This window comes from Pelophylax lessonae (assembly GCF_965119305.1).
Source record: "Pelophylax lessonae genome assembly, chromosome: 11".
NCBI classification, from domain to species: domain Eukaryota; kingdom Metazoa; phylum Chordata; class Amphibia; order Anura; family Ranidae; genus Pelophylax; species Pelophylax lessonae.
This window is the reverse complement of record NC_138778.1, coordinates 190,244,441-190,261,054: the sequence shown is the minus strand read 5'-3', so window position 1 is coordinate 190,261,054 and position 16,614 is coordinate 190,244,441. Positions and strand designations below refer to the sequence as shown.

At 40.8% G+C, this 16,614-nt stretch overlaps 1 protein-coding gene across 1 annotated transcript in view; it reads right to left on the bottom strand.

Annotated features, from left to right (window-relative positions):
* The window catches only part of R3HDML (R3H domain containing like), a 38,468-nt gene extending 22,098 nt beyond the window's left edge, over window positions 1–16,370 (bottom strand). The window contains exons 1-2 of the mRNA XM_082272002.1: window positions 16,268–16,370; window positions 11,425–11,712 (exon numbers count right to left, since the gene is read on the bottom strand). Coding sequence (XP_082128128.1) covers window positions 11,425–11,685 — 261 coding nt within the window. The 5' untranslated portion in view covers window positions 11,686–11,712; window positions 16,268–16,370. The remainder of the gene's footprint in view (window positions 1–11,424; window positions 11,713–16,267) is intronic.
* Between the last annotated feature and the right edge of the window lie 244 nt (window positions 16,371–16,614).

Here is a 16,614-nt window from a genome sequence, read left to right as displayed (position 1 = left end):
CTGTATTAAAGACGGCCCTGCGCAAAAATGTCAAACACAGGCCGAATCTGGCCCTCCAGGCCATTTCATGTTGCCCAGGGTTTTTTTCAGCCAGAATGTGGAGGAAATTCTCACAAATCTCTGCCTGCCCTGCACTCACGGCAGGGACAAGGGAGATACAGGTGCAATAAAGGATAGGGTATCACGTGGTAAGATGCACTGTTATCCCCATCTGTGCCTGGGTGCACAGATGGGAGGTACTAGAGCTGAGCCATGTAGGTGAGACGCAAGGAAGCTTTTGAGGAGGGAGGGGAGAGATGAAGGCTGTGGAAGGAGATGTGTGCAGTGGTGGGGCTGGGGAACAGTGTTGCAGAGGTCATAGCTGGGGAGGGGTGTAAGTGAGATGTGGACGGCCTGTGAAATATAACTGAACCCTGCACACTGTGCATAGCGCACCCCTAAACCCTGCCCACTTCTCAAGCCTGCACTCTGTACACAGAGCACACATGAACTCTGTGAGTAATGCACCCCTGAACTCTGCACTCTGTGCATAGGGCACCCTTGAACTTTGCCCAGGACACCATTGAACTCTTCACATAATGCACTCCTGATATTTATTGCCCCTTTAGGATCCTCCCACTGTGCAATTTGGCCACACCCACCGTTTAATGCAGTTTGGCAGGGGCTTGAGTTGAGTTCCTGTATTCTATTCTCTGGGAAAAAAAGGGCAACCATAATGCTGATGCGGCCCGCAATGAAATTTAGTTTGACACCCCTGATGTAACATGTCCCTAGTATCTTACTGTCTCCAATAATATGACTTCAGTCTCCAAACACTCCTGAAGAACAGTCTCTGACCATTTCCTCTAATAAGTATTCTGTCTATGGCAGCCTTCTGTAGTATTAAATATAATAAATATTATAGGTGGCCATTTGGGAACATCAGAGACCCCCTATACCTTATAAGATGACAACCCCTGCAGTAAGGCATACTACAACACAAGCTCAGCCTTTCCAACAGAACAGACCATTATATAAAGCTTGACTGCATATTTCAATTACATTCTGAAGCAGTTGTGTGAAGCTTAAATGAACTGAATCAAATTTAGTAGATTTAAGCAGGTGCTACAGGGGCAATTGTATTTTTTTATTACTGGAAGATCATTGCCAACCACATCATTAGGCTAGAGCTGCACATCAAATTTAACTAGCCTAATTGTACTAATAAAACCGCTATTAATCAATTGCTAGAGTACCAATAATCATCAGATGATGGCACAAGTGTCTCCTTATGGAGAAGGCTACACAAGATGTATGTGGCAGCAATAAACATTAGTGCATGCTACTTGTGCTCTCATTCCATAGAGAGCCATTTGTCCCATCTACAGTATGTAGCACTCATTTGCTACTCCAAGGGAAAATTTAACTGAGCCAATAAAAATCTTTTATGTAGCTCAATGATGTGACTGCATAAAATGTAATTAAATCTCTCATCAGCTAATGAATTTAATCACTCAGTTTTAAAGTAGACAAGTTGCAGTATATCTACTGACACCTACTTAAAGCTTAACTTCAGGCAAATACCGTAGCTAAATACACCAGTTATGGTCCTTTCACACATCGGTGTTTCGCTCTGTTTGGCAGGGGATCCATGAGCAGATTGGGACGAATGTCAGTGTTATGATCTCTGTACCCATTCAGTTTGTGTCCTCATTTAACAGTGCACTATGGTGGACCTGTGATGTCTCTATGAGTTAAACGTGTGTCTGTTTGCATCAGGCTGCCTCCGATCCGTCACTATTAGGTCTGGAAAAGTGGAAAAAGAAGCAGTCCTTTTCCATTTTTGTTTCGGGACCTGGACAGACCCGAAGGAAGGCAGATGTAAACTGACGTAAGTCCATTTACATCCACCTGCCCATAGAGCTTCATATCAGGGTAGCCTGAAAAACAGACAGGAGTACCCAATCATGAAGCCCATGTGAAAGAGGCCTTAACCACTTAAGCCCCGGAAGATTTTACCCCCTTCCTGACCAGGGGGTATTTTGCGATTCGGCACTGCATGACTTTAACGGACAATTGCGCGGTCGTGCGACGCTGTACCTAAACGAATTTGACGTCCTTTTTTTCCCACAAACAGAGCTTTCTTTTGGTGGTATTTGATCACCTGTGCGATTTTTTGATCATGTGCTATAAACAAAAAAAAGCGTCAATTTTGCAAAAATAACAATATTTTTCACATTTTTTTATATGAAATTCCCAAAAAAAAAAAGTAAAAATCCAAATTTTTTAACATTTTCAGCCAATTTGTTTTATGCTACATATGTTTGGTAAAAAAAAAACGCAAAAAGCGTATTTTGATTGGTTTGCGCAAAAGTTATTGCGTTTACTAACTACGGGAAAGATTTTTGTCATTTTTGTTGTTTTTTTTTTTAACGCATAATGGCGGCGATCTGCAATTTTTTTTGCGGGACTGCGACATTGGGACGGACAGATCGGACCCTTGACTGACATTTTTGACACTTTTGGGGTTACCAGTGACATTACTGCAGTAATCAGTGCTATACATATGCACTGTTACTGTAAAAATGCCACTGGCAGTGAAGGGGTTAACTGTATTGGAGAGGGAGGGGTTAAGTGTGTCCTAGGGGCGTGCTTCTAATTGGACATGGCACCTGGTGTAAGAACAGCGATCAACGGTCCTACATAGGGGAGAATGACAGGCGGCTTTGTTTACATCAGCCGCCTGCCTTTCTTCCGGTGTAACGGACGATCGCGAGTGCCCGGCGGACATTACTACAGTAATCAGTGCTATACATATGCACTGTTACTGTAAAATGACACTGGTAGTGAAGGGGTTAACTTTTTTTGAGAGGGAGGGGTGGTGTGTGTCCCTAGGGGCGTGATTCTAACTGTGATTGGCTGTGACTTGAGGTGTAGGAACAGTGATCGACGGTTCTACATAGTAGAACTGTATGATCACTGTTCCTACACAGGGGAGAATGACAGGCGGTTTGTTTACATCAGCCGCCTGCCTTTCTCCCGCTGTCACGGACGATCGTGAGGGAGCGGCGGACATCGGGTCCACCGGTCACACGCGCGGGGGGGTCCGTAACCGCGCGGGAGCGCGCCTCCGGCGGCGCGCGCTCGCTCCCCAGAGCCTCACAGGCTAGTGACATACCGGTACGTCACTTTGCCTGTGAGGGGCTGACCGCCGCAGTATATGTACTTGCGGCGGTCGGCAAGTGGTTAATACAGTGCCTTGAAAAAGTATTCATACCCCTTGACATTTTCCACATTTTGTCATGTTACAACCAAAAACGTGTATTTTTGGGGGATTTTGTGTGATAGACAAACACTAAGTGGCACATAATTGTGAAGTGGAAGGAAAATGATAAATGGTTTTTAACATTTGTGCATTTTTAGGCTTGATTCACATCTGCATGTTGCTTTTGAGCATTTCTGCAGCGTTTTTTGCTGTGCTTTCCGCTTTCTTTTAGGGCTCTTCCACACGGTCCGCCTCCGTAGGCGGATGCGTGCTGCTCAGCGGGGATCGATCCGCCGATCCCCACTGAGCCGGTGGATGACAGCTCCGTCTCCGCTTGCAGTGCAGAGAGGGAGGTGTCACAGCTCTCGCTGCCCTCTATGGGGGATCGGATGAGAGGGGACCGCCTGTCCGCTCTCATCCGATCCGATTTGATCCGATCCCTGAACGGATGGAAAAATAGGGTTTCCATCCGTCCGGATTTCACGGACAGGATCGGATACGGATGGCCGCGGGTGTCAGCGGAGGTGTCTCCGCTGACATCCGCTGCCCCATAGAGTTGCATGGAGGATCCGATCAGATCCGCCTAAAAAACTGACAGGCAAATCTGATCGGATCGCCCGTGTGAAAGAGTCCTTACTACGATTTTACTGCGAGTTGCTGCAGTGATTTTGCTGCAATTTGCATTTTTTTTTGCTTTTTTGGGGGGGAAAATTTGCTGTTGGGCAGATTTAAAAACACAAAATGCAAATCGTGGTAAAAACACGGCAAAATTACAGTAAAAAACGCAAAAAGCACTGCAGAAACGCTAAAAAGCAACATGCATAGATGTGAATCGAGTCTCAAGGGAAAGTTCTGCTTCATGTCCTTCTCTCTCTTCTACCATATAACATTTTTTGGGGGGGAGCACGATCCCAGTTTTAATAGGTACCTGCTCCCACTTCCACTCAAATCGCCTAGGCGATGTGAGTGGAAGTTGCCCCCCCACCCAACATTCACATGACGACACTGGATCTCTGGATAGGTAAGTGTCCTTTTATTAACCGGTTGCTGACCACACGCCGCCTTTTTACTGTGGAAGTGTGGCTCTCCTGTGCAAACCGACGTAGACCTTCAATCGGTCACATCGGCCTACATAGCAGAATGTGAAAAATATTGTTTTTTTTTTCAAAATTGACGCTCTTTTTTTGTTTATAGCGCAAAAAATAAAAATTGCACAGGTGATCAAATACCACCAAAAGAAAGCTCTGTTTGTGGGAAAAAATGACATGAATTTTATTTAGGTACAGCGCCGCACAACCGCGCAATTGTCTGTTAAAATAACACAGTGCCAAATCGCAAAATATGGCCTGGTCATTAAGGGGGGGAAATCTTCCGTTCCAGAAGTGGTTAAAAGTCAGCAGCTACAGTATTTGTAGCTGCTGACTTTTAATTTCTTCTTTCTAAGGTAAAGATCCTTTTTAACCACTTTACAACCGGAGGATTTTGCTGTCTTTCGTCCAGGCCACTTTTTGCGATTCGGCGCTGTGCGACTTCAACTGACAATTGCGCGGTCGTGCGACGCCGTACCCAAACGAAATTTACGTCCTTTTTTTCCCACAAACAGAGCTTTCTTTTGGTGGTATTTGATCACCTGTGCGATTTTTACTTTTTGCGCTATAAACAAAAAAAGAGCGTTTATTTTGAAAAAATAACAATATTTTTCACATTTTTTTATATGAAATTCCCCCCAAAAAAGATGTAAAAACCAATTTTTTTAAAAGTTTTTGGCCAATTTGTTTTATGCTACATATGTTTGGTAAAAAAAATCGCAATAAGCGTATTTTGATTGGTTTGCGCAAAAGTTATTGCGTTTACTAACAAAGGGAAAGATTTCTGTCATTTTTGGTGTTTTTTTTTTAACGCGTAATGGCGGCGATCTGCGATTTTTTTTGCGGGACTGCGACATTGCGGCGGACAGACCGGACCCCTGACTGACATTTTTGACACTTTTGGGGGTACCAGTGACATTACTGCAGTAATCAGTGCTATATATATGCACTGTTACTGTAAAAATGACACTGGCAGGGAAGGGGTTAATTTTATTGGAGAGGGAGGGGTTAATGTATGCCTGGTGCTTACTGACGTGTAGGGGGGGAGGTGACTATGTGATTCATGGACAGATCGGATGTCCAGCTATGCTGAACAGTCCGATCTGTCACTCCCTGTCACTATGGAGATCCGCCCGCTGTGTTTACACACAGCGGGCGGATCTCCAGACTCGATCCCCGACGATCGCCGCTGCTCCTCCCCTGGCCCGACTCCCGCTGTGAATGAAAACAGCGGGAGCGAGCCTCCGGCGGCGCGCAAGCGCCGCCCAGAAGGGGAGGAGTCCAGTCACGTTAATACTACGTGACTGGACGGGAACGAGCCACTCTGCCGCAGTAGTATTACTGTGAGCGGTAGTAGAGTGGTTAACTTCCAGACAAACGCCTAATTATACATTTAAAACTGTAGCATTGGTGGGAACTGTTTTATCACGTAAAGCAGATTTTCTCAACCTTTTCAACACAGAGGAACCCTTAAAATGACTATATTTACAACTCATGATACATAAGTGTGATGATCAGTGGGATATGGGCCATACACACTATAAGATTTTCTGAAGACTTTTTCCTTTAGACTTACCAAAATCATATAATAGGAGGTCAAACGTAAACACTTCCAATTTGTATGCAATCTGGCAGGCCCTTGCACTACATAGTTGAAGGTAAATCTAAAGGAAATCTGACCACAAAAGTTGTATTGTGTTTATCCAGCTTTACCTTCTTCCAGATAGCTAAAAAGATCAATGGTGTCAGGAGAACTTATCTGAGAGGCAGAAATCGCCCATTGCTCAAGCAACCCCCAGCAACCTCTGGAGGAACCCTAGAGCTCCATGGAACCCTGGTTGAGAACCACTGACGTAAAGGATTTTTATTTCTATTCATCCTTGAAAGACAGCACAGCAAGACCTGACTTTTCTCTACTGCAGTCATTTATTACAGCCTGGTCATCTCCCCACCCACAGCCTGTGACTGGACAGTGAAGGATAATAAATTCATCTCTCTACATTCTCCTCCTGTCAGCATGTGTATGTAGCACATTTGATTGGCTCCCGGTGCTGCTTCTCTCCCAGACTAAATACTGTTGTACAGGGAATACAGAGGCTGATTCAAAGTCAAATTTACATTTTTACTCTCCTTACATTTAAAAATGTATCTCAGGATTTTAATAAATACATGATCACATTCTCTAGTGTCAGCTTTAGGCTTTCTAGTGCAAGAACATAGCCACCTGGGTAAACGAGAAAGTTCAACATCGGGATGTTCATGTTCTTAAGATGAAGCGAGCAGCTTCCTAGAATGTCATACTCAGAGGAAGATTTTAAGAACAGCTAAATTTGGAAAAATAATATTTTCAGACATGGTTACTGTTTGATCAGACTGTGCTATGTCAGAAAAGTCCTTTTCAGTTTAAAAGTCAGCCAGGTGTTGCTCCATGACGTATGGATGTGAAGGTCTACCAAACATAGAAAATGGGCCTATTGATAAAGATAATTTAATTTTTTGTTGATTTTTTTTTTCAATTCGTCCTTTTCCCCTCTGTATCTATGTATATAGATACAGAATATATAATAAGTAATAAAGTAATATATATATATATATATATATATATATATATATATATATATATATATATATACATATATATATATATATATATAAAAATAAAAAATAGTTGTCGTTTTATTGAGTTAATTTTCTGTTCTAAGGCTCCTTTCACACGGCCGCTCCGTGTTAAAGGTCCGCTGCGGGACTTTTTTTTTTTTTTTCCACGGAGCGGATGACATTTCTGTCATCCGCTCCGTGTTCCCGCATATTATCCCATCCGTTTGCGGATGATATGCGGACATAATGTAAGTATATGGCATTGCGGATATCAGCGGATGACACCGCTGACATCCGATTTTCCTTCCTTTCCGTTTTTTACACGGATGGAAAAATGGGGTTCTGTTCCGTTCCAAAAAACGGAACAGAACTGAAAGGAGGAAAATCGGATGTCAGCGGATGGTATTCCACTGACATCCGCAATGCCATTCACTTACATTATGTCCGCAAATCATCCGCAAAAAAATAGGATGATTTGCGGACATACGGAAAGCAGCGGAGCGGCCGTGTGAAAGGAGCCTTACTGTTTTTTATAATAAAGTATCTCACAAAGTGAGTACACCCCATAACATTTTTGTAAATATTTTATTATATAATTTCAGATGACAACACTGAAGAAATGACACTTTGCTACAATGTAAAGTAGTGAGTGTACAACTTGTATAACCGTGTAAATTTGCTGTCCTCTCAAAATAACTTAGAACACAGCCATTAATGTCTGAACCGCTGGCAACAAAATTGAGTACACCCCTAAGTGACAATCTCCAAATTGGGCCCAAGATGTTAATATTTTGTGTAGCCACCATTATTTTCCAGCACTGCCTTAACCCTCTTGGGCATGGAGTTCACCAGAGCTTCACAGGTTGCCCCTGGAGTCCTTCCACTCCTCCATGACAACATCACGGAGCTGGTGGATGTTACAGACTTTCCACTCCTCCATCCCCCGTTTGAGGATGCCTAACAGATATTCAATAGGGTTTAGGTCTGTAGACATGCTTGGCCAGTCCATCACCTTTACCCTCAGCTTCTTTAGCAAGGCAGTGGTCGTCTTGGAGGTGTGTTTGGGGTCGTTATGTTGGAATACTGCCCTGCGGCCCAGTCTCTGAAGGGAGGGGATCATGCTCTGCTTCAGTATGTCACAGTACATGTTGGCATTCATGGTTCCCTCAATGAACTGTAGCTCCCCAGTGCTGGCAGCACTCATGCAGCCCCAGACCATGACACTCCCACCACCATGCTTGACTGTAGGCAAGACACACTTGTCTTTGTACTCCTCACCTGGTTGCCGCGACACACGCTTCACACCATTTGAACCAAATAAGTTTATCTTGGTCTCATCAGACCACAGAACATGGTTCCAGTAATCCATGTCCTTAGTCTGCTTGTCTTCCATAAACTGTTTGCGGGCTTTTTTGTGCATCATCATTAGAAGAGGCTTTCTTCTGGGACCACAGCCATGCAGACCAATTTGATGCAGTGTGTGGCGTATGGTCTGAGCACTGACAGGCTGACCCCCCACCCATTCAACCTCTGCAGCAATGCTGGCAGCACTCATATGTCTATTTCCCAAAGACAACATCTGTATATGACGCTAAGCATGTGCACTCAACTTCTTTGATTGACCATGGTGAGGCCTGTTCTGAGTGGAACCTGTCCTGTTAGACCGCTGTATGGTCTTGGCCACCATGCTGCAGCTCAGCTTCAGGGTCTTGGCAATCTTCTTATAGCCTTTGCCATCTTTATGTAGAGCATCAATTCTTTTTTTCAGATCCTCAGAGAGTTCTTTGTCATGAGGTGCCATATTGAACTTCCAGTAACCAGTATGAGAGGGTGAGAGCGATAACACCAAAATGTAACACACCTGCTCCCCATTCACACCTGAGACCTTGTAAAACGAATGAGTCACATATCACACTGGTGAGGGAAAATGGCTAAGGGGTGTATTCACTTTTGTTGCCAGAGGTTTAGACATTAATGGTTGTGTATTGAGTTATTTTGAGGGGACAGCAAATGTACACTGTTATACAAGCTGTACACTCACTACTTTGCATTGTAGCAAAGTGTCATTTCTTCAGTGTTGTCACATGAAAAGATAGAATAAAATATATACAAAAATGTGAGGGGTGTACTCACTTTTGTGAGATATCGTATATATATATATATATATATATATTTATATATATATGTATAATTTCAATATGCTACTCTTATTATTCCAAATTTTCATCTGTTTAGTACCTCCCAAAGTGGTCCTTTTTTGGTACTTCTATTATTGGAGTAAAAAAAAACCCTTAAAAAAAATTGCTTTTTTTTTTTTTTTAACTTGTATACTTTAACCACTTTCGGATCACCCACAGCAGTTTTACATCAGTACTTTGACGTTAAATACCGGTGTTATGGCAGCAGATAGTCTCAGGCAGGAAGTCGAGTGAGGGCAAGATGGCCCCCACTCGACTCTATGGCCTTGGAGTAACGGCACGACATCATACGTCACTTCCTCCCAACGGGCTTAAAGGGTAAAATTTTTTTTTGCTTTTAAGTGTAGATGTGACATCTGAGGTCTTTTTGACCCCGGATCTCACATTAAAGAGCACCTGTCCTGCTTATTTCTATTACAAGGGATGTTTACATTACTTGTAATAGGAAAAAAAGTGATAAAAAAAAAATGTCTTAAAGGGACAGTGTAAAAATAAAAGTAAAATAAAAAGGAAAAAAAAAAAAGTAAAGCACCCTGTTTCTCCTCGCTCTCGCGCAGAAGCAAATACGCAAGTTGCGCCCACATATGTAAACGGTGTTCAAACCACACATGTGAGGTATCGCCGCGATCGCTAGAACGAGAGCAATAATTTGAGCCCTAGACCTCCTCTGTAACTCTAAACTGGTAACCTGTAAAAAATGTTAAAACGTTGCCTATGGAGATTTTTAGGTACCACTATTTGTCGTCATTCCACGAGCGTGCACAATTTTGAAGCATGACATGTTGGGTATCTATTTATTCGGTGTAACATTATCCTTTACATTATAGAAAAAAATTGGGCTAACTTTACTGTTTTTCGTTTTTTTTAAAAAGTGTATTTTTTTTCCAAAAAAATTGCGTTTGTAAGACCACTGTGCAAATGTGGTGTGACATAAAGTATTGCAACGATCTCCATTTTATTCTCTAGGGTCTCTGCTAAAAAATAATATATATAAAGTAATTTTTTAGCAAAATATACTGATTCGAACTTGTAACAACAAGTGTCAGAAATAGGCCTGGTCCTTAGGTGGTTAAAGTGTTACTAAACTCACAACAGTAATATCAGTCTGTATTTGCAATAAATCATGCTTGTTATACTCACTGTGGAACATAAGAGATTAATCCTCTGCATTGTGTAAAAAGGGTGTTTGATCCTGTTTTCTCTGATCCTCCCCTTCTTTTACTGTCTCCAATCCATTTGCTGATAGTACAGAGCCATAAGAGGTACTCTGCACATGTTCAATTTGGTGTGTATTGCTAGAGAGTTTTTTTTTTTTGGGGGGGGGGGGGGTGACGGTAATCAGCACAGGGCCAATCAGCACTGTCCAGACCGAGGGTCAGGAGTCATGCAGCCTCATAGGTCAATCAGAGGAGAATGAAAACTCCTCCTACAAGCTTTAACCAGTGCTCGGCCAGACACTAATAGACATCACATGACTGCTATATACTGCTGATGAGCAAAAGGTATTTAGCAGTTTATATTTACTAAAATATTTGCATTTCCATGTTCTGTGTACTGTGGGAGACCGGATATAGTGAATGCAGGGTCTGGGGTTTAGTAACACTTTAGGAAAAAAGAAAAGATGCAAATTTAGCTGAACTTGAACAATGCACTTTTTCCTTTAGTAAGAAAGCTTTAAGAAAAGAAACAGATGAACATTTATCTGAACTAAAACAATCATATTTTTCTTTTAAAGTGGAAAATAGGTAACATCTAGGAATGTGAATTGTGACCTGAAAAAACATTTGTCTTGAATTCAAACTGAAAAAATACCAGTGCACGTCCTGTGTCTAGGCACCCCGAGGCCTTGAGCCTGCAGTATGTGATCTAAGGCACTGCACTTCCGACTGCTAGTCTCTGGAGATTTGGATTAAGATTTGGTGATATCTCTACTGTGTTGCTCATTGTTCTCCTTGCTGGAGAGGAAGCTGCACCTGAGGACCTGCAGTGCAAGAATTTCCCTGCTTCTCATTCCTCTATTCTGTGGAGCTTAGTTTTCTGCACCTCTCCTACTACTTATATATAATATTTAACCACCAGTCACTTGATTATCTGTTCTCAAGAGGGCAACTCTGACATGACGAAGCAAAACCCTGCTCTCTGTGAAGATGGCCGCCTCCACTCACAGACACATGGTAAGGGAGAAAAGACTAGTCCTTTACCCTATGCCTGCCTTTTTTGGGCACCACCTAAACTCTAGAGGTTCTTTTTAATAGAGTGTCCATTTATCTTATGTCTCCCAGGACTGTGCACTTACCATGTATTCCATATTGGCAGCTGGGGGGAAGACTTTGGAGCGCACCTGGTTGTGATAGTCCAGCAAGGCATTCATGTCTCTGGGGGAAATGTATCGCTTCCTTCGGCTTCTTGGGATTCCGAGATCAAACATGAGATCCGCAGCAGTGCTGTTGGATGGATGCAGTAGTTCGGTATCACTGGCCAAAGCAAAGGAGCTTGAGAGCTTCATAATCCACAGGAGCAAGCCAGGGACATATGGATGTATGTGTATCAGTGTCATCTCTGAATTTGGCAGGAGAGCTTATAGCTACAAAAAGAAAAAGTCAACCATCATTCAATGGGTCTCTAATTCTCCCCCATTTTAAACAACATTTGCAGTTTAGGTGCAAACAATAATATGCAATTGATGAGGGTAGGGGTGGTAAAGCAAAGTCAACTCTTTTCGAAAATGATGGTTTTGGGTATTTGTGGAAAAATTATAATACTGGAAGCGGTTTAGGTACCAGTTAATGCAATTCGTCCCCTATTCACCTTGTATTTGATGGTATATTATATTATTATATACCATCATATTATATTATATTATATCTATTAGAGGACTCTAAACGTATTGGCCAACTAATGTCAGAGGGAATAGTCTAATGGCTGTCAGAAACAGTACCGAGATTGTTAGAGCCTGGATTGACGGGCTTTTGGTTGTGCCATTTCAAGCAGTTTTTGCATTGCCGCACAAATCTATGAGTATATAACTCCCACTTGAAGCAAATCAAATGTAGATTTGAAGGTGGCCAACTGGAAGCCATAGGCACCTGTCAATTTATTCTGAATGATCTGAGAAGCATCTGAAACTGATGTCATCAACACAAGCCCAAAGTCTGGCCACACAGGTCTTAAATGGTACCTCTAAAATAAGATGCTATAGAGTTCACAGAACCACTTACCCAGACTCTTCTAAAAAGAGATGAATGGCTGAGCCTACTGTTATGTTTGTGCAACTCTAGAGCCAGAGAGTGACTGGAATGCGCCTGCATGCCATAGGTCAATGGACAACCTAGGAAGGTTAGGTTGGTGCTACTTACATAGACATTTAGGGAGCAATGACACCTGAGCTTGTCATAATCCTTACACAGCCTAACATCCAAGAACTTCCATGGTAGGATGCAAACATCAAGAAGACTTATGGAATTAAAGTAGCCTTCAAGATATACGTACATCTAAATAAATATAACCATTTGGCCATCAGAGGTGTGGTACTTACTGCTCCTCCATCCTGATCTCTGACTCATCCAGCATCAACCTAGACACCACCATATTGACCATGGCACATCTGCATTGTTAGGTAGGTGCTCTTGCCTGATTCTAGGACAATATCCCCCCCGGACAATATCCCCCAGGACAATATCCCCCCGGACAATATCCCCCTGAACAATATCCCCCCCAGACAATATCCCCCTGGACAATATCCTCCCTGGACAATATCCCCCTGGACAATATCCCCCCTCTAACCCTAACCCTCTAACCCTAACCCTATGTCCCAGGGGATATTGCCCGGGGGATATTGCCCAGGGGATGTTGTCCTGGGGGGAAATTATTCGCGGGGATGTTGTCCTGGGGGGATTATGTCCAGGGGGATGTTTTCCGGGGGGGGGGGGTATTGTCTGGGGGATATTGTCCGGGGGGATATTGTCCTGATACCCTCTTTCCTAGCTCAGACAGAGTGCTAGCTCTCCAGAAAAAAACATATGGCCATAAGATGATGCTAAATCCTAGTCACTGTTTTACATGTAGATGCTAAGTTTGGTTTGCAATACAGGACTCTGGAAATCACTGCTGTATATTAAAGTAACGTTGAAGTTTGTTAACAGACACCCTTGCATCCAATCCTCTTGTATCAGACATGTCAGCCCTGAGAAAAACCCGGTTCCTAAGAGTAAGTGCGTAGAGTAGCTCTCCACTATTCCAGGTCCGTGCCTGAGAGCCTACTGCCAGCCTGGGGAAGTCACATTAGGTCCGAAGTCACATTAGGTCCCTTTGCCCTACGTACATCCTGACATTTACAAAGGCTGTATTTACGTGGCATTTTTAGAGCATTACAATTGAGGATTTAAAGGACAAGGAAGCAAGGTTAAAGTAGAGGTAAAGTAATCAAAGAAAAAGTTTGACCGTACTCAGGAGAAGATGAAAATGGAAGTGTTTAATTCCCCATAGAACTTGAATACATACAGTGCATCATACAGACATGGGACAGGTTGACGCGTTTCACGATTCTTTAGATCGCTTACTCATAGCCATCATTTGGTTATGAGTAACCGATCTAAAGAATCGTGAAACCCGTCAACCTGTCCCATGTCTGTATGATGCACTGTATGTATTCAAGTTCTATGGGGAATTAAACACTTCCATTTTCATCTTCTCCTGAGTACGGTCAAACTTTCTCTTTGATTACTTGACTACTGGATGGCGGATCCGACCTGCACCGGAGTGCTTTGCCTCACCTGAGCGGCTTTTTTCTGTTACTACAATTGTTTCTAAAGTAGAGGTAGACAGAGGCAGAGATGTATAGTAACTAAGTAGAACTACTTCACTACTGTACTTAAGTACCGAAAGGCGGTATCTGTACTTTCCTAGAGTAGAATTTTTTTCTCCTACTTCCACTTTTACTTCACTACATTTTTCGATTATTTCAATACTTCTACTCCAATATTTTTTTTTTGTGCTGCATAGTTACTCGTTACTATTATAAAAATTACCACTACCAGAACAGTAGATGGCAGGTTTCATGAAGCTCAAAACATGTGTATTATCAGCGCATACGAAAATAAATGCTACTGTATGTATAAATAAAAGCTGCATTTGAAATAATAAAAAAACAATATGATGTTTAAACTTTTGACTTCTTTCTTTAATAACTACATAACACAGTACTTGTACTTTTACTTTCAGTACTTGAGTAGCAATTTTTTTTCAAAACTACTGGTACTTTTACTTTCAGTACTTGAGTAGCAATTTTTTTTTAAAAACTACTTGCAATACGTAAGTACAAAAAATGTTGAATTCTTTAGTACTTCTACTAAAGTCACTTTTTGATTGAGCACTTCCACTTCTACTCAAGTCACTTTTTGATCGAGCACTTGTACTTTTACTCAAGTATGGGTTTTGAGTACTTTATACAACTCTGGACAGAGGTAGACTTTTTTGAAACATGGCAATTCCAAAATACACCAAAACCTTCACCACCGAAAGTATAATGTCTACCTCCTCTACCCTACTCAATACTGTATTGGTAAGTTAAAGTTATGTGTGCAAGGAATGTATGAAAGAAATAAAGGGACTCACACAGCAATATCCAATGTATTTGCAACATCTTACTAGGTACCTAATGCTTGGATCTGTAGTAGTCACCAGAAAAACCTAAAGATTGAGACTACCAGTCTATAAGTCTGCAGGTATTTTTCTAGGAATCTCCTGACAAGCATGTAAATACTGCCTCATCTGTGCTTTCCCAACTGCTCCACCTAACATCAGAACATGAAATATGATGCTATCATAGCTGTAAAGGGTAGTCATTCCTTTTCTATCTCTTCCTAAGGTTAATAGTTACTGCTACCTTTATGTGGGCTGTGCTTATATTGTAGCTGCATTTGTTGTGCATGTGATGGATCTTCTTATCTTCGAATAATATTGTCAATAATGACATCTACTGGCTACAATATGGTGTTACAGGATAAAAAAACTGCATATCATATTATAGGTAAATGCAGAGCATAATTTACATTTTTTGCATTAAGATAAACCGTAAACAATCATAAGAAATTAATAATAAATCAGAGCTTTACACATTAGGTGTAAATAAATGCCATAAAAAACAGTAAATTAAAAAATAGCAAAACAGTAAATTAAAAAATAGCAAATTATCATTATTATTATTGACCTAATACATTTTTAAATGTATACCGAAAGGAATAAGTAAACAGGAAAACAATAATAAAATAAATAAATGTTCAAGAAAAAGAATATATTTACCTAATCCTATTATTATATGGCTTATGTATAACAAGGATTATGTATAAAAAGGATTGCAATATTTTATATCTACAGCATTTGATACATACTCATACACTTGGATTTATATAATAAAAAATAAATAAAAGTATATATATCTATATCTGTATATATCTATATAGATACATATAGATCTATCTTTCTATCTGTCTGTCTATTTATATATATATATATATATATTATATATATATATTACACAAGCAAGTAAATAAAATCTATACATTACAAAATGTATCAAAAGGGATCTCTGTGCAGTATTTAATACTTATTTATACACTTTTATTTACTGCTACTACTACTACTAGATTTTATAGATTTACACTATAGATATAGATATATATATATATATATATATATATAAAACACAAGTAATTGAGTAAAGTATATACATTTAAAATATAGCATATTTAAAATATATCATAAATATAGACTGTTTACCATAGTGTATATCAGTATTTAAAAGCCACATAAATATTACTAGATGTAGTTATTATTATTTTTTGCCTAGGCGTAATTTACACATACTCTAAAATTAAAATGTAAAACTACAATACAGTTAAAAAAGCAAAAAAAAAAAAAAAAAAAACATAGAAAAATAAAAGCTGTACTGTACTTACTGTATGCCTATAAAATTTTAAATAATTGGAACAAAAAACCCTGAAATATTTATAAATGTATTAAAATTTGTAAAAAAAAAAAAATTAATGTTTGAAAAAAAAAATAAAAAATCAGAGAGGATAAGGAAAAAGGAGCATCTGATAACAGAGGATTGTATTGGGCTCATACATTAATCCACATACCTGAAGCAGCGGGTCAGGGACAGCTGAACAGTGTTAGCTGCTGCAGAGAGAGAGAGAGAATGACCTTTTGTCAGCAACCTGTTCATCCACAAGTAGAAGAGAGAATTTTTAACGTGGGCAAATCCTACAAGTCTTTGATGGCATCTGAAACTGAATCTGCATCTTGACTCCCCCCACCCCACCTCAGGGAATGTCTTAAAGTTTGGGAAGGAGATAGGTTTGGTGATTTAGTGCCTGGCTGTACACATTTAGCAAACAGTTACACACACTGCAAACCTTCTGCTGGCGTAGGGCTTGTAAGCCTTGTGTGTACAGAAAGGAACAGAAATTCATTTGAAATGCAGGAA